At 45.5% G+C, this 13628-nt stretch overlaps 1 protein-coding gene across 2 annotated transcripts in view; it reads right to left on the reverse strand.

Annotated features, from left to right (window-relative positions):
* Nucleotides 1-4554: 4554 nt before the first annotated feature.
* The window catches only part of SPPL3 (signal peptide peptidase like 3), a 134831-nt gene continuing 125757 nt past the window's right edge, over nucleotides 4555-13628 (reverse strand). For both annotated transcript variants that reach the window (XM_027577460.2, XM_027577461.2), the window contains exons 7-11: nucleotides 9048-9154; nucleotides 8458-8621; nucleotides 7512-7711; nucleotides 6565-6674; nucleotides 4555-5700 (exon numbers count right to left, since the gene is read on the reverse strand). In XM_027577460.2, the coding sequence (XP_027433261.2) occupies nucleotides 5629-5700; nucleotides 6565-6674; nucleotides 7512-7711; nucleotides 8458-8621; nucleotides 9048-9154 (653 nt within the window). In that variant the 3' untranslated portion in view covers nucleotides 4555-5628. The remainder of the gene's footprint in view (nucleotides 5701-6564; nucleotides 6675-7511; nucleotides 7712-8457; nucleotides 8622-9047; nucleotides 9155-13628) is intronic.

A 13628-nucleotide genomic window follows, 5' to 3' on the forward strand; every position in this document is an offset into this window, starting at 1 on the left:
CTTTCAGTCCCCATCCTCTGCATGCGGGGCGGCAGCAGGTTCGTCCCAGCCACCTAGCAGGGGGGCCTGCTGGCGGATCAGCTTCTTGAAGACCATGGTAAAAGCCGGACCGGATGGCAGCAGGGAGACCCACTAGGGGACATCCAGTGGCACAGGACCTGATTTGCCCCTGTGGCTGTTGAAAGGAGCGGGGCAGCGGAGTGGGGGAAAGGTGTTTCTCCATTCCCCAGCCTTCTGGGCAGGCCTGGGGCTCTGGTCAAACCTGCCAACAGCCTTGGGGAGGGTGACACTCTTTCTACCACTGTCAAGCTAGCAAGACCATGACTTATCCAAACAGTGCTTTGTTATCTCAGAGGCCAGGGGTGCTCCTTCCCACATGAGCAAGTCCTTAGCCTCTTTTGAAATGAGGTGTCTGCTCTCCCCAGGAAGCCTGTTAAAGCTGGGCCCAGCTGCCCCAGGATGTGCTACTATAAACCTGCAGAAACACCCCAAACAAGCAAGCTACACCACCAATTGGAAGAGTGAGGAAATCCACGGTCTTCAGTGGAAAAGTTTCAACCACCCAGGCTAAAAGTTAGATTACAAGTGCTACGCATCTCAGAAAGTCCAGGCAGGTTGAGTGAACAGTCTCATTAGAAGGTGGCTAGGTAACTTGCCTGGAGCAAGAGTGTTTGGCAAGGCAAAGGAACTGGCATTCAGAATCCCGAGGCCAGAATGCTGGCACATGGCCACCTTGCTGCCCCCCCTCCATCTCTTTGTCCTCTGGACACCCACTTCCTCTCTTTCATTCCTCACAAGGCAAAAGCCCGCTGCTTGGCAGATTTCCCACCTCCTGGTCTCAAGCCTTATTTCCTCTCCTAACTGGTTCTGTTTCCTCTGTCTTCTTCGGATCTAGTGAGAATCCCAGGACTCTGGGGGAGCTGGAGCAAGCTCACGGATTCCTCTATTTCAGGACCTCTCAGGAACACTGTTCACTTGCAAACCAGTGGCAAGTTACACAGTTCCTACTTGACAGGGGCTAGACTTCTTGGAACTTAAATGACTAGGCAGCATCCAAATCAGAGGAGCCATAAACTAAGCCTGAGTCGGCCACATGAATTTTTAATAAATACCTAAGAGCTCTATAGCACACAAAAGTGATCACTGTGAGAAAGCACTACATAAAGTGAGGATTTCCACAACTGAACTGCTGGCTCTTAGTAAGATTTCTAAACCATGCTACATAGAGATAATGTGCTCGGTGCTTCTTTCAGCTGTAGTTTATACATTTGGTCAGGAGCACCAGGCTTCTCCTGCACCATGGTGCAGGAAAAAGCATTTATAGCCCTGCTTTCCACTTTGTCAGTCGGGTGGATCCAGTCCTACGAACGAGCATTCCCAGCTGTGCCTTTGCTATTTACAGGAAAAGCCCAGAGTCACGGACCAAAAGCTCTAGATTCCACTTGTCAAAGGTGGAATAAAATCACTTATGTCAAGGGGTTTTAAAAGCTGGGAGGCCATTAAGGAGGTGGGCCTTATGCACGTCCTTACTGGATGGAACCATAATTTTTGAACTGGGCTAAACCACAGATCCTCCCAAAAACTCTGCACGGATCTGCAACTTCCTACAGTAACAGACTTTTGCTTTCAGAGACAGCCTTAGCAACCAATTATGTTCAGCCAAGATTAGTCTTCTGACTCCACCAATCAGAATACCCTGTAAATATAGATGGTCTTAAAAAAAAAAAAAACCCCAAACCCTGGTTTTTGCTCCCTAGTGGGACACTATGTGGATTGCTACCCGAATCTGTGTACCCCAAATTGCAACTCTTTGATCCCAAATAAGTAGTTGTGCTTAATTATTGCCTCCTGACAATTTCAGGTTGACACTCTCTTGAACTCAGTGCTGTGTTGCTGAATGACCTCGTGTATGGGCACCACGTTCCCCACACGTCCAGCGTGGTAAAGCACCCCTGCAACGGGCCACTGGAGTAGGGATCAGCTGTTTGGTTTTGTTCCCCGGAGCACCCAGTGCCTGACACAGCTTAAGATGAAACAACTCTAAAATTACCACCAATGGATGGGAAAGGGCTTTGAATTCCAAGGGAGATGAGGAGGAAACAAATTATGGCTGACACACTGCTGCGAGGAGGAGTAGGCCAAGTACTGTTCTGGGAGAGGCTCCATACACATGAGGAGTTAAGAGTCCGAACCTGAAGAAGTGTTCATTCAGTCTTACAAACAGGAAGCAGTCTATACATTGCACAGGAATAGAAATAATTTCTGGGTAAAAAACCTCTTACCTGGCTTATCCGTCCCTGAGGAGGGAAGAAGCCTGAGTTCTACGGCCAGATCTGCAGGACTTATCATAGAGACTCCGGGGCAAGGCTGCCACCTGTGTTAAAAGCCATGTTCTTGAAGTGATTTCATTGTTGGAAATTGCCAAAGCAGTGTGAGTGAAGGGAGGAGGCTGTCCAGGCCAGTATGCACTGTTAGACCAGAGGTCTGAGCCTCTACTGTCTGCCCTGCTTCTATGGAGAAGAATTGCAGTTGACATTCTTGATGAGTGTGCTTCATGTATATACAAAACGGCTACATTCCAAGGCTCTGACGTAAATGTTGGCCTTTACCAAACACAAATGTCTACATACAACACTGGATCTGGTTAGCAGTAACGTGAGAGCTGCTATGCAGACACGACAGATTCTATTTTTGACACTTTATTGACAAAACAGAACTCCCTTCCCTTCACCCTCACAGAGAACTAGTCTTTTGTTTTTCTTACGGGTAACATAACTTACCTGTCTAACCAAGGCTTGTGCCGGCATGCTACAAAGGTGATTCAGATGGTAGCCTACCCCCTCCCAAGCCCTCCAGTTCTGGTTTGAACTGTCCCTACACAAGGAATTGTGTTGCTATCTTATTCAGAAAAGCAGAAGCTGTAATAACAGTAATGGAACATACTAGGCTTTGGATAAACTTTGTTGTCCTATTCTCATTAGCTCAAATTAGAATAAAGTTACTATGAGTGAGAGTTGCAGCATTCAGTCTCTTCAGAGGAGGAAGAGCCCCGGACCAGTGAGGAAGGAAGGCGGTCTGTGCTAGAACTCTGTCAACATTCCTTGCCTAATGCAAAGACTTCTTAGAAAACTGCAGAACTCAGAGCATCTGAGAAACCAGGAAAATAAAAAAAAGATGACATAAATCTGTATCAGGCAGGGGAGGGGAGAAGACTGTAAGGAAAGACCGAAATCTTGTGCTGTAAAAGCAGCACCCCGCTCCCCCCAACCTCCACAACAGCACTACTTCCAGAACCAGGGGAAACTCTGATGTGTCCTCTGTGGTTAATTTAAAACAAAAGGAGTATTTGTGGTTCCTCTGCCAAAGTTTTAAGGACTTTGAGGACTAGCAGCTAGGGATCCAAATTACATCCAGGAGACTCATGAGGATATTTCCCCCCCCAAACCTGCACAGGAACAAGGATGACAAAAAATTATCTTCCTTTTGTCTGGAATTTAGTTTTTTTATGAAAAGATTAGAAAAATCAAAATGACCAACTGCCACAATACTTCTAACCATTATTGGCACTTACCCTTAAATGGAGTCATTTTGGAAGAGTTCCCCAGCCCCTGCCCCTTTTAATTAGCCATTAGCATCCTGGAGGGCTAAGGAAGAACAGCTGATAAGCGGCGAGCAAACAAGTGTACCTTTGGTCTTCACCAAATCCAGAGGTTGTTTTGAGTTCTGTGGACAATGGAAGCTTCAGTTCTTTGACATCTCTAGGACTGAAATGAACCAGAGCCACAGGTGACCTTGTCTGGAGACAGACAGGGTCTTCCCATCCATCTTCTGGAACAGGCAGAGCAGGTAGGAGGTGACGGGAGCTCTGTGTGGTACCAACAACCAAAAGTGAAGATGAGGTGACAAAGGCTAGAAAGGAGTCATTTATTAAAAAACAAAAACAAAACCAACAAAACAACAAAAAACAAAAACAGCCCTCAGCAGAATTTGAAGACACAACAGAGGAACGCACCCTCCTGATCGCTTTATGACCTCATGACCGCGCGACACGCACTGCCTATGAGCTCTGTCCATGGGGAAGCACAGCACACCAGTTCATTGCACAGGTCAAAGCAGAGGCAGGTCACCTGCTGAAGGGAGAGAGCGGGACATGTGGGCCTTTCTCCCACCTCTGCTGTCAGGTAGCCAGGCTTCTCTCAGCCTCTACAATGGGCCATTTTTTATCAGGCCAGGGCTGCTGAGACAAAAGCAAGCTGACATGATCAGACTAGTTATACCAGAACGCTGGCTCTCCAGCAAAGACCACAGCACACGGTCAAATTCTAAGGGGACAGAGCAGCTTGCTGTGCCTGGAATGTAGGGCCCAGCTCAGAGGGGCATCGGACATTTGTCCCCAATACCCAGTTGTCACCACAGGTAAACCAAGACTATAATCACAACAGCAAGGACAGGATCATGTTGCTTTTTCCTTTTTTTTTCTTCAAGGAGTGAGGGCATGGAAAATACAGCACACCAATGAAACAAAAGGCCAAAAAAAAAAAAATACAAAAACAATAGAAAATAGAAAAATGTATTTACAAGTAGTACATTACTATGATCAGAAAGCACAAAGACACCTGCTGCTATATTACATGCATTGGTTCAAGAAGAAACTACTAAAAACCCTGCAAGGGAGAAGCCTGTAAAAACAAAACAAAAGGGCCAAAAAGTTTGAACTTTTCATCCCTAATTGGCTACACTGATCAAAACCAAACGAGAGCCCCCGGAAGTCCATGAGTATATCAGTACGAATACTATACTGGTTTTTAACTGCACGTTCAGTTGTGGAGGGGAGAGACAGCAGCGTATCCATATACAAGGAAGCCGGAGTAAACTGCTCTACATGCTAAAAATTACAGCAAGTCCCTGTCTGCTACACAGCATGATCTTAGCAGGTTTTAATTCTTGTTTATTCATATATATTGATGTGTGCGTGTGTGTATGTATAAAAACCGTGCCCTTGTTCACTGCCAACACAACATCTGGGTGGACATGAACTCATTACAACAAATTCTTGTGTATGTTGTAAGAAGTCACTCAATGTCTGTGGATTTAATAAGTCACTTCACACCACAGAAAATATTTAATAAATCCAGAAAAAGGAAAGAATATAACGACAGAAGCTCTTCTGTCTCAGTTCTCTGAAACGGAGTCCCCCATAGGAAACTGGTCCCAAAGTTCTTGAGGGTTCACTGAAGAAACTTCGGTTTGCTAATATTTTTCATCCTTTTAGTGTTCAAAAGGTAGAGAACGACTCCTCGCCGTGGTCAGTTTTAAACAGTCATATCTCCAACCCCCACAGGTAACAGTCTGGTGCAGGTTCATAAAAACGGGGGAGGAAGGAGCGCTGGGGAGGGCCTGTCACTTCAGGAGGGGATCCGCCTCTACAACGGCAGGAAGAGAAAGAACCAAGCAGGGCTCCAGCACCTCGCTCCTGCAAACAAGCTCCCTGCAAACGCAAAATCCAGTCACACGTCAGTTCCTTATACAGGTACATCTCCAAGTACCAGGCCAGCTCTAAGAGGAAACAAAACCACGCGTTGACAGAAAAGGACTCAGATGGCCATTCTGGTCACTCTCTGGGATCCATCATACTTCCAGGAATCGGGAGCTGCTGGACTTGGAGTGGAATGGCTCAGACCACATTCGCCGAAGGTCACCCTGGGGAAGAAGGAACTTTACTAAGTTATGGATTTAAACATGAGCCACACACATCTATGAGTCCTTTCTGATTCTAGATCTCAGATTAGACAGCTTCTGTGGAGAATCAAAGAACATTCAAATTTTACTCACTGAAAAGTAACCCACCATTCCTTGAAGAACTCACTAAAAAAGCTCTTAGGCCCCTCTAGCAAAGAAGGGTGTGAGTTCTATCATTTATGGGTGAGATGCTAAAGCCAAGTTAGTTTACCTCTCTGCTTCCTCCTCTATAAAACGGGGATAATACAAATCTTGTAAATCAGGTAATGCTTCAAGTCTAGCTATAATCATATATTTCTTAAATATCTCCCAATTTTTTTTTTTTTTAAGATTTTATTATCTGACAGCACAAGCAGGGGTAGTGGCAGGCAGAGGGAGAAGCAGGCTCCCCGAAGAGCAGGGGGAACCCGATGTGGGACTCGATTCCAGGACCCTGGGATCATGACCTGAGCTGAAGGCAGTCGCTTAATCAACTGAGCCCCCCAGGGGCCCAATATCTCCAAATTTTAATGCTGAGTATTAAAAAAACTATTAGGTGACAATATGGTGCTGCTTTTAAGGGAAGTCTCTGTAGCTGGGCTCTAGGGATTTCAGTTAGTTCACCCATCACTGGGAGGCATAGTAGTCTAACTCCCTAGCATTTTCTGCCAGTGGCTGCAACAGGCTGGAAGAAGTTGCTAATACCAGGTGAGCAAAGACTCACCGACCCACCATCAAGGTCAAGAGCTCCGGGGGCAGACCCACCTCTGGCAAGGAGAATACATACCCAAGTCCAGGGTCAATGCCAAGTTACTGCTTTCACAGGTTTCTAACTGCTTCTCTCACCTTTAAATAGGCCATCGTGAGGAGCGGCAATAAGGTGAATGGCACCAAATAGAGAAGGGCGGGCTGGGCCGCTCGGTGAATGCGGGACGCCACGGTTGCAGTGAGCAGACCTATGAAGGGAGACGCATTCGTGAGCAACACCAAGGTGTCAGCCCTCAGAGAGGAGAGCCTGCTATCTGGCTGCTGCCTGCCAGGGTCTTGATCAGACAGCTCTCCTGTGACGCCTGCCGTCCAGTGGGATGCCCAGTGAGAGGCCCAGCTTGTGATCTCTGCCCAGCGTGGAGCAGCACAGCTTTGAAAGTCTTAAAATTCCAAGGACCGGTGAGCGGCCCAAGCCCTCACTCTGCTCTGAGTGTGCCTGTGCCTGGTCCTCCTGTCTCACATAGTAGGTAATGCTGGACTCAGAGGCAAAAGAGCTGGGGTCAAGTTCTGACTATGCTGCTTCTGCAAGCGGTGTCACCTGGGTCGTTGTGCTTCACCTCTCCGAGCCTCAGCCTCCTCTACTCTGCAACGGGGCTAACGCCACTCGCGCCACCGGTCTCTTGAGCCTGAGTGCTGAAATGAACCACCCTGCTGTAGCCACTGGGGGTGCAGACAGGTTCCCACTATTCCTATAGCCCCATTACGTGGGTCTCTCCCTGCCTGTATAGAAGTGAGCTGGCTAGAGAAAAACTGGCCCAGGGAGAGTCTGAGGTTAGAGGTGACAGACTGGTTAGATCATTGTTAAAACATCTTCCCACAGTGTTCTTTGGACGTGCTGCTGGACAGGGAACTGGGTTGACAAGCACAGACAGCATCTGTCATTTCATGGGCCACTGTTATTCTTTCTCTGTGGCGGTCGACAACAGCAAACAGAGTTACTGCTCTCCTTCCATCTAGTGTCTGCAGCTGGAAGATCTGATTTAACTCCAGGGCTTGGAGGACAAGGCTCTCCGGCTCTCTCTTACCTACAAAGTATCCAATGAGGGTGCAGTGAAAGTAGGAGACCTTCTGCATGCGTCCGGAGATATTGGCGGGTCCCGAGGCACCGCAGGAGTCACCGTTGGCTTGTTTTTTGTAGTTGTCATAACGAAGGACAAAGCACAACAGGAGTCCAGGCATCACGATGTCCCCAATGCCCAACATAGAGAAGTGACTGCCAGTGGAGCTGGAATGCAGTGTCATAGGTCAGGGATGCCACCCTCACCAATCCCATTTCTCCTCCTCCTGTGCAGAGTCGTCTGTCAGCTTTTTAAGAAGGTGGACTTACCTGAATGGGAGATGGAAATCTCTAGAGGTGAAACAACACTAGTTTTTAAGAGTTTAGAGATTACAAGCCACAAGAGTACTGGCAACAGACGTATTCAACCAGGCCCCTCACTGCTTCAGGAGAGCACCCCTAAAGTGACTGCTAAAGTCATCTGTTTAAGTACTGCCACCTCCAGAAATATCAAGCAATTCAGTATTTGTCACACATTTGCTGCTGTGACTTTAAACAAGCACCTGACTACTACCAGACATCGATATTAAAGCAACACAATTTTTTCCAAGATTGTATCATCAGCAATTGTATAATTTTAGCATTAAGACATATTTTTACAAATGTTTTAGAAGTAAAAAAGATCCAGATTCTCCTGTTGATTTCCTCCAGCCAACTCTAAAATATGGTAACAGTAGTAACATACCATTGTTTGATAACATTAATAATAAAACACCTGTATCATTTAATGATAAATCTTTCCAAGTCAAATCAATATTCTCTTCTTCATTTGTAAAAGGGAGAGGATGACTCACAACCCTTTCCCAGGCTAGGATAAGAATGTTGATGACAAAGGCTAATCAAGGTTCGAACACAGAGGCACAGGGAGACAGTGTGTTCACTGTCACAACATGAGCCCGACATGCCGGTCCTACCTTGGGAAGACCAGTTTTCCAGGCAGGGACAGGCGAGGAACATCGCGCCCAACATTGGGCCCCAGGTGGAGCTTCCGGGATAGAACGTCAAGGGGATTGTCAGCCGGTTGCGTGGCCACCTTCACCATGACATTGCTATTGAAGATGTAGGCAGAGAAAAACACCTACCAAATGCCGAACAGAGAGACGTCTTTAACAGAGGAAGGTGGAAGCAACCTGACTTCAGCATCAGCCCTCCTTGTTCTTAAGAGCAAAGTCTCAGAATACTGCAACATCAAGCTTTTTTGGCTGTAAGCTCGGAAGTGAAAGAAAATCTTTGCTCCCAGGGCAGAGAATCTTGTCTGCCTGCTCTCTCCCTCACCCCGAGAGACACACACGTACTGTTTAACACGTCTCAACAAACAAAGGCATGGACAGATGCCTGCTCACTTTTAACATGTACAGTTCAGGACTAGAGGGAATGATCTTAGGCAGGAGGTACTCACCCAAATGCCCAGCCAGCATTTGGATACTTATATAGTTAAGAACTTTCAGGAATGAATGCTCCAATTAAACACAAGAGTGGTGGCTTCAGGGAAACAGACACTTACCCAAAAGACGTCGTAGATTAGAAGCCCTGAGAGAAGCAGGCAGGACACCTTGAGGCTGGGCAGGCGGACAAAGGCGATCATGGCGACACAGAGACCCATGGCCAGGGCTGGGGAGGAGACCACAGACACTGGTCAGTGTGAGCCAATGGGCTCATCCTCTTTCCACAAGCTATTCTGCTTATAAACCTAACAGTTTATAAGTCCCCTCAAAAATCAAGCAGCTCAGTTTAAGCTCCAGTTTAAGACATTTATACCCTACTTGTGCAAAGTGCCCACTTTAGACAATTTTGACCTGCTGGTCTTTGGGAACATCCCTTTTTTCATGTTCTTGGATAGTGTTCAACTGTGTAAGACCCAGATTCTGTTTTGAATGATAAAGCTCTCAGCCAGGCCCAGTTTGGGACTTCTTAGCTCTGTTTCTTGCCTCCCCCATCCCTGAAAATCCTTCCTCCTTGCTCCTGACTTTACATGGTCTGCCCACACCTGAGATCACATCCCCTTTTATTTACTCAGCAATTCATTCTTCTATCCTGGCCTTATTTTTTTTTCCCTCGCACCTCTGAAAATCTGACATATACGCTATATATATGTATTTAAATTCTCTCTCCTCTCAACTAAAATGCCAGGTCCTTAAGGGCATGGTTCCCTGCTGCGAGACTAGAACAGGTCAGGCAGATGAATGGTCTCTCCCTGCCTTCAGCTCTCCTCCATTCTTTTTTTTTTTTTTATTATTTTTTTAAAAGATTTTATTTATTTGAGAGAGAGAGAGAATGAGAGATAGCACGAGAGGGAAGAGGGTCAGAGGGAGAAGCAGACTCCCTGCTGAGCAGGGAGCCCGATGTGGGACTCGATCCCGGGACTCCAGGATCATGACCTGAGCCGAAGGCAGTCGCTTAACCAACTGAGCCACTCAGGTGCCCCTCTCCTCCATATTAGACCACATAGCTGCTTCTACACTTCCCGTGGGTTCTCACAGTGGGATGAAGGTCAAACAACTTGGCTAGGCACTGACAGGGATGTAAGGGAGGGTGCTCTCTACTGTGCATGTCCCCTGCCCTCAGCATGCAGTGTTGTGACCCTGTTCTCTAGCCACCTAAATATGATCACACCTCTCAACACCACTATGTTCCTTCCTGTTCTCCACAAAAGGCCCTCTTCGGGGAAGTCTCTCCTGTTCTAATCAGATTAAGTACCTCCCCCCCGCCCCCCCATGATGCCACAGAACTTGAATCTCTCTCAACTTGTTCATCCATTCTCTAACAGTGTGATTAATTTATATAAAAGTGAATTTATTCCCTAAACTTGGTGCTCCTGGTAGACAGAAACCATGGCTTATTCTTTCTGGGAAGGCCCAGCACTTGATAGGCATTCAATAAACATTTGCTGAATGAAAAATTATGTTCTGTCTACTTTGAATTTCAAATTATTCTAAGGAAAGTAAGAAAAGCAAGTAAGGCCATATTATAGATGGGTATCATTTTAATAGAATTGATAGTAAATTGTCAATACATGTAGCTAAGTGGGCAAATACAGCAGTTTAGACACATCAAAACTACTAATATTTGCTGAGTTCCTACTGTGGGAATGGTGTTGCACAAACAAAAGAAACCATTCCCATCCCTGGAGACAGCACTAAAACTGGGAAGAAGAACAAACGATCTCAATTTCCCCTGTCATTGTTATCAAGTGGTCACTAATCTCCATGGTGTGCACTGCATTATATGTTTTGGAGAGATGTGGTCAAACATAATTTCTGATTTTACAATAATCTAGGATGTGCTCATTTTACTAGGGTCTCCTTTAATTTTTTATAAATTTATAAAAACAACCAAGGCCCCTGATATAATCAACTCATACCCATTTTTCAATAATGAGATTTTCCATTATAATGATCTCTGGAAACAAAGAGGGCTGTGCCATGAATCAATACACAGGACACTGACAGGGATAAGCTGGCTTGAACAACAACACTGGTCAGTGGAGGGTGGGAAGCCCTGGGGGCAGACGCAGGGGTGATGGTGGTAGGGGAGCAAGAAGTAATCTGTTCAGGAACTTAGAAGTGCATATGTGGAGTGCGAAGTGCATCAAGGGAACAAAGGAAGAAATGAAGGCCTGAGATGGACGGACAAGGGACAGGCATATGGCCAGTGAATGTCAGCGGACTGATGATACCTGAAAGTGGGGTATGGTAACGAAAGGGACAGACAAGCAAAAGGACAGGTTCCCAAGGTTAGATGTATATGCCTCTGTGACACACGCAGGTGACTGGTCCGTTCCAGAACTTTTCAATTGATCACACAGTTACTTAATCCTAAACTGGCAGGAGCCTTTCCAGCCATACGGTCTAAGCATCCACTTGTTGCTTTGCCACTCCTCTTGTACGAATCCTACCCCATGCGAGAGGAAACCACCCATGGACAAGATAGAACTGCTCAGTAACAGGATTTTCCATGACTCCAGACAATGCCATTCGATCTCTCATCTTCCAAACTAGAAACTCTGGGTCCGTTTTCAGTTTATCACAGTCTTTCATCATGTATACTCACGCTGCAGCCATTCTGGGTACCACCCTTTGTGGTCACAGTACACCTGTTCATGCTTCCCTATACCTCCCTAGTTTGGCATGTGTCCTTTCCCACTCTGGCTCTCTCCTGCTTACTCTTCACTGCCACTGGAAACAGTCACTGTGCATTTCCTGCATATGGTACTAGGTTCCCTACTCTGTGACGGATCCAGTCTAATCACAAGTCGCACGGCCTTGGGCACAATTCACAGGACAGTGAGGCTTCAGAGTCTGTTTTCCTTTGCTCCCATTCCTCAGCTACTCTTTCATCTCCAGCTAAGCTGAGTGATACCCTCTTGCAGTCATGCCAAGCAGCCCCACTGTGCTGTGAGTCCCACATCTGAAGAGGAAGAAGGCATCTCCTGACTCTTTCAGACAGTAAGTATCCCTCCTACCCCCAAACGAATATTACCACAATCTGTCACATCCCTGAAACACAAGTATTCATCTAGTTTGCCTCTCTTTTTCTTCATGCTTTCATTTAAATAACCCTTCAAAGTCTTACCTCCTCCTTAGGACTTTTCCAAGCCAAAATGAAGAGGAGCGGTAACTTTCCCTCATTCCATGCTGCTTGCGAAACTCAAGACTCTCCCAAATAGCTTTACTAACAATCTTAACTTTTGGTTAAATGTAAATTAACCAAAAGTGTTAAGAGAAGTAAATTACTAATCTTAGCCAGCTATCTAGAATTACTTTCAACGTATTGTATAATCTTTGTGTCACTTTGCCTTCCACGACCAGTAGGGCCAGGGACAAAGACAGTAACACCGAACTCAGCGAAAATGTTCTTGAAAAGGAACACGTAACCTATAAGATCTTAAGCAGTGCTCAGTACTGTAGGATCTGTAGAGCCTTTATCTTAGCCCTATGTAGACTAAATGCCAGAGTCTAGCATTTTAAAACAATTACTAGATTTTTGGCACTGCACGTTTTCTAACCATAGATTAATAACAAGTGTATTAAATGAGGGGCTGGACTAGACATCTGTTCAAGACTTCTAGTTCCTGAACTGGTTAGTGGATATATACTGTGGACCTGGTTTAATGATCTTTGAACAGTAAATGTGTGTGCACAAGATTCATCAACTTTTAGCTAATGTACCACACCACCCATTGGTCACATTCTTTCAAGGCTTCCCAAATTTGAAAGGTTAATTTGCCAGATGAAGGTGAAAGTAGATTAAAAAAAATTCTAGGTTTATAGTTCAAGAACATGCTGAACTCTCTTCTTACTATTAATGTTTTTTAGTATACAAGCTTGAAAATATACTTCATGCCTTGCCCTAAAACAACCACATTTATCACTCTGTTTTCACTCTAAATTAACTTCAAAGAACAGGCTTTCATTAAGAAACATTCATTTAAAAAATTCTACTACCAAATTATCACTGCCTACGATGATTTTGATTCTGCAGAGAAGTCTACAAAGATAATTTCCATGTCAGACAAGAACAAGTTTCAAAACATTAAAGACCATGGCTAGAAAGCTACATTTTCTTAACAGCTGAAAACAAGTCACACACACATCAAACACTAGAGTCTGAAAAACAATTTAAAAAAGCTCAAAGGTTTCCCTTTTTGGGGGGTGGGGAAGGGGGAGAACTCTATTCTTGGTCACAAGGGCAGTTTAACCAGTGCAAACTAGTAGAGAGAAGAGACTCCTAGACAAGTAAATTTTGGGGACCAGCAATACTGACAGAAGGTGATATAAATGCCTACACATTGGGGTTAAGTGGGGTTTGGGTAACCTCACTGAACCCTCATAGAATTTTAGCTATCAGGTGAATTTCAGGATGGAAATGTATTTCTCATAAGTGATCACTGGGAAAAGAAAGTTGTCTTGTATGGGCAGCTCTCATTGACTCTACAGTCTAGAAGAAATCCTATAGTGCAACGGACTCTGCAGTCTATCTTACGGGGAGCTGCTTATCTCATTCTTCTGTTAGTGAATCTGGTAAGCCTGGCCCTGGCCCTGCCTGCAGAAGTACAATGAGGAAAATTCTGCTGACTTGTTCTAAA

The sequence above is a fragment of the Zalophus californianus genome, chromosome 14 (assembly GCF_009762305.2).
Source record: "Zalophus californianus isolate mZalCal1 chromosome 14, mZalCal1.pri.v2, whole genome shotgun sequence".
Taxonomy (NCBI): Eukaryota; Metazoa; Chordata; class Mammalia; order Carnivora; family Otariidae; genus Zalophus; species Zalophus californianus.